This window comes from Toxorhynchites rutilus, chromosome 2, assembly GCF_029784135.1.
Source record: "Toxorhynchites rutilus septentrionalis strain SRP chromosome 2, ASM2978413v1, whole genome shotgun sequence".
Lineage (NCBI taxonomy): Eukaryota > Metazoa > Arthropoda > Insecta > Diptera > Culicidae > Toxorhynchites > Toxorhynchites rutilus.
The window spans coordinates 159,205,348-159,208,967 of NC_073745.1; the positions used below are offsets into that span (position 1 = coordinate 159,205,348).

Below are 3,620 nucleotides of genomic sequence, written 5' to 3' on the forward strand. Positions count from 1 at the left end.
ACTCTGTCAAAACGATCGGTTTGGTTTGTTGTCAATGGAGTTGTTTGTTTATTTTTGTAGCGTTGGAAATTTATTCTGCTTGTGGTGCCGTTCGTTGCGAAATAAAAGCATGGATCTGGACGGTAACAACGATTTTGAAGAAATAAACGCCGAGTATATCGAGAGCGAATACGGTAAATTAGATTGATTAGCATAAAGTCATTTATGATATATTTTTTCATATACATTCCAGATACTGACAAAGATGAAGATAAATCTCGCTGGGGAGCAAGTGAAACAAGCGGAGATGAAATATTCGTCAGAGTTTTGAAACTTTATGGAAAGGTTCTTTTGGAGAAAAGTCAAGTTCCTGAAGTGAAACGTAAAAAGAAAACTGCGCTAAAAGTGGTAGAAGAACAGCTTCTGATTCAGTACGGGATTTCGATGTCTGGAAAACAGATAAGCAAGAAAGTGCAAAATTTGAAGGCGAGAATCAAAGAAAAGACGGATACCAAAGCGACTGGAAACAAAAAAATCACATTAAAAAGTCACGAAACAGATTTTTTTAACATTATGGGTGGAATAGAAAATCCCAGCGTGTCCAAAAGATGTTGTAAGTATGCTGCATAATTATACTTTTATGTAAATGATGAAAGTAACTTCTTTGTTTAGATGGCGTTTCATTTGGGTCGACAACTTCACTTGCTGGTCCGTCAATTTCTGAAGATTCTACATTATATGATGTCGAAAACATGGATGAAACGGATCCAATTCCAAGTACTGAGGAACATTTGAACGATACTCTGTCGACGAAGGTAATACATTTTTAAGAATTACTATTGTGTATCAAATGCACACGAGGGAACGTCCATTAATTACATTCCTATAAATCACCCATTGTAATCCCTCCTTCCCCAATTCGTCCTATGATACTTTTTGTATGGGTCTTTGGGAGCATTCAAATATCTCTATTCAATAGAGAGAGGAGCGGGATGTTGAGGGATACACATTACACTTGTTACGAATATCAAAAATACATGTTTATATTATAAAAACGAACGTAGTTAATACTATGTTATTCAATACTTAAGGTATTCATATATTCTTAAAGAAAAACTGAAAATATTTTAATTGCATAGTCTTCTGATGAAACATCGATAGAAATTTAAAGTTTCAATGATTTTACATGGTTTCCAATTGTAATCGAGTTACATTCCACAGTTATTACCGGTTTTTGTTTCTTACGCTCTAATTTCTGGCTAATAGAAACGAAGCTATAGCATCACGACGTTGTTTCTCACGTTGCAGTACTGTGTTTGCAGCCGTGTCAGAAATTTCGAACAAACTTTGATTTATTTCGCAATTGGTCGAATCTGAATATGGTTCGAAGTCAGTATCATTAACATATTTTGCAACATTATGCAAAACGAAGCAAGCTGCAATCATTCTTGGAATACGCTCAGTGCTCACGCGTACCTTAGATTGCAGAATAGGGAATCTTTGTTTTATTTGACCAAAACATCTTTCAATAATAACTCTTTCTTGAGTATGTATCTTATTGTACTGTTTTTGGCCAGCAGTTACTGGGTTTCGATACGGGGTCATCGTCCACGGTGCTAAAGGGTATGCTTCATCAGCCAACAGTAGAGCACCGGATCCGTTTTGCTGCATAATTTTCAATATTTCGGAGTTCCGCCATATACGAGCGTCATGAACGGAACCAGCCCATTTAAAAAAATCTCTTTGGCATTGCAAGTCGCTTGTACGTTGAAAGAATGGAGCCCCTTTCTATTAATGAACTCATCCTTGTAGATATTGGGTCTTTTTATCAGGATATGGGTACAATCTATAGCCCCGATTGCACCGGGCATTCGATGTTTGGACAACCAGACTTTCTTTTCATGTTCCAGTTCTTGTGTCGTCTGTGGAAAACGAATCCAATCGTTGGCTTTGATAACAATTGCCTTGCACACAGCCCATATAGTTTTGCATACCGTTGTTTGGTGGATACCCAGATCCTCTCCAACTCCAACCTGAAACATATTTGGGTTTTAAAGATTAATGACAATAATTAATATCTTATCTATTATTTATAATTAGATTACCTGAAATCCGGGGTCTCCCAAGTAACGCAAGAAACATTTCATTCGCTGGATGTCCCCGAGAGCTCCACCTCTAGTTTCATTGTCGTTTCCTAAAAAAATTTGTGCTAAATGATCAACGTTTTCGCGGGAGAATCTGTATAGTTGCTTGAAATTGTCATCGTCACCTATGCGTCTCCCTTTGTATATTTTTGTTGCGCGATTTCTCGTATAAATACCATCAACATCGACAACTGGTTGAAATGGTAGATTAAAAAAATCCCCAGAGTACATATTGATGTATGCCTTATAAACTTAAATTTTACGTAATTCTCCAAACGATCCCTTGCGAAGTGCGGTCTGAGTCTGCTTAGAGGCACACTCAAAGTTTTCGGAGTGTTTACTTGACTGTTACGGTTTTATTCATACGAATTGTGATGTTCGAAAAGTAAACACTCAATTCTCGTTTTTTTATCATACGGATGTGAGTAAAAGCTTGAGTGAATGCTTTGACAGGCGAATTTGAGTGAAGTCAAGTAAAGCACTCATTTTATTCATATGACCTCATGTGTAATCAAATGAGAGCCTACAAACTAGGCAACTGGCAACTTCGGTCGGACCAACTTTTTCGATTCAACTCGGCATGTCAAGTCACGCGCGATGTCCGTCGCAAATCTTTTCGTTCAATTGTTGTTGACGTCTCGATTTTTGTGTTCGTTGAATTTCAGTATTCGTCAGTGATAATAACAAACAATGTTTTGAAGATTGACCCAGCTTATACAAACACGAACGAAATGTAAGTGTTTTGCTAATTTGATATAGAATTTCATATATTATCCATATTTTTGATGTAGGATTACGTCTTTCGGGAACATATTGGGGTACAAATTGAAAATCGAAAATCGAGTACATCGTGAAAATTGTCCAATTTCAAACGCCTATTGCGCAGTCATTTAATGATGGATTGATAAAAATGCGTCAATCGATTTCGACACTCAATAACGATTTTTTATATTGAAGAAAATAATATATGTCATGAACCTAACTAATGAACAATTGTAAAATCTCAACCCCTATCCCAACGGAAATACTCACTTCTGATTGCTCGAAATTGACGACACATGCGGCGGGTGCCTAACAGAGACATTAAAACCAAGCTGCCTGGGGGAAATTGGCATTGCAAATACATGAAAGTAGAGTGAACTTTTCTTCCTACCCAAATGTGTTCCCTAACAGAGACATCAAAACCAAGCTGCCTGGGTGAAATCGGCATTGCAAATACATAAAAGTAGGGGGGAACTTTTGTTCCTACCGAAATGTGTTCCCTATCAGAGACATCAAAACCAAGCTGCCTGGAGGAAATTGGCATTGCAAATATATGCAAGCCGGAGGAATTTTCATATTGCAAGTACCCAGCAAACATTAAATCGTATAACTTTGCACATGATAAGTCACATATAATGTCGTATCAAATCACAATCGCATAAAATATCAATCAAAATATCGATCATATATATCTAAAATCGCATAAAATGCAAAAACACGACTTTCCATGTCATC

At 37.0% G+C, this 3,620-nt stretch overlaps 2 protein-coding genes across 2 annotated transcripts; one reads left to right on the plus strand and one right to left on the minus strand.

The window, feature by feature from the left end:
* Nucleotides 1-987, plus strand: LOC129769237 (uncharacterized). The gene is made up of 3 exons (XM_055771350.1): nt 1-173; nt 233-592; nt 652-987. Exons 1-3 carry the CDS (start codon nt 35-37, stop codon nt 807-809), a joined length of 657 nt encoding a protein of 218 aa, XP_055627325.1. The 5' UTR covers nt 1-34; the 3' UTR covers nt 810-987.
* A 580-nt stretch (nt 988-1,567) lies between these two features.
* On the minus strand, nt 1,568-2,602 carry LOC129769238 (putative nuclease HARBI1). Its single transcript, XM_055771351.1, has 2 exons — nt 2,085-2,602; nt 1,568-2,012 (listed from the first exon to the last, which is right to left on the minus strand). The coding sequence occupies exons 1-2, from the start codon at nt 2,352-2,354 to the stop codon at nt 1,656-1,658; spliced, it is 627 nt and encodes a 208-aa protein (XP_055627326.1). The 5' UTR covers nt 2,355-2,602; the 3' UTR covers nt 1,568-1,655.
* Between the last annotated feature and the right edge of the window lie 1,018 nt (nt 2,603-3,620).

Excerpts from the sequence above, each read along its gene's own strand:
- LOC129769237 (XM_055771350.1), top strand. The coding sequence starts at position 35 with ATGGAGTTGTTTGTTTATTTTTGTAGCGTTGGAAATTTATTCTGCTTG. Across the intron at positions 174-232 it reads GTATATCGAGAGCGAATACG|ATACTGACAAAGATGAAGAT; the intron begins GTAAATTAGATT and ends TATACATTCCAG. Across the intron at positions 593-651 it reads CAGCGTGTCCAAAAGATGTT|ATGGCGTTTCATTTGGGTCG; the intron begins GTAAGTATGCTG and ends TTCTTTGTTTAG.
- LOC129769238 (XM_055771351.1), bottom strand. The coding sequence starts at position 2,354 with ATGTACTCTGGGGATTTTTTTAATCTACCATTTCAACCAGTTGTCGAT. Across the intron at positions 2,013-2,084 it reads TGGGAGACCCCGGATTTCAG|GTTGGAGTTGGAGAGGATCT; the intron begins GTAATCTAATTA and ends AATATGTTTCAG.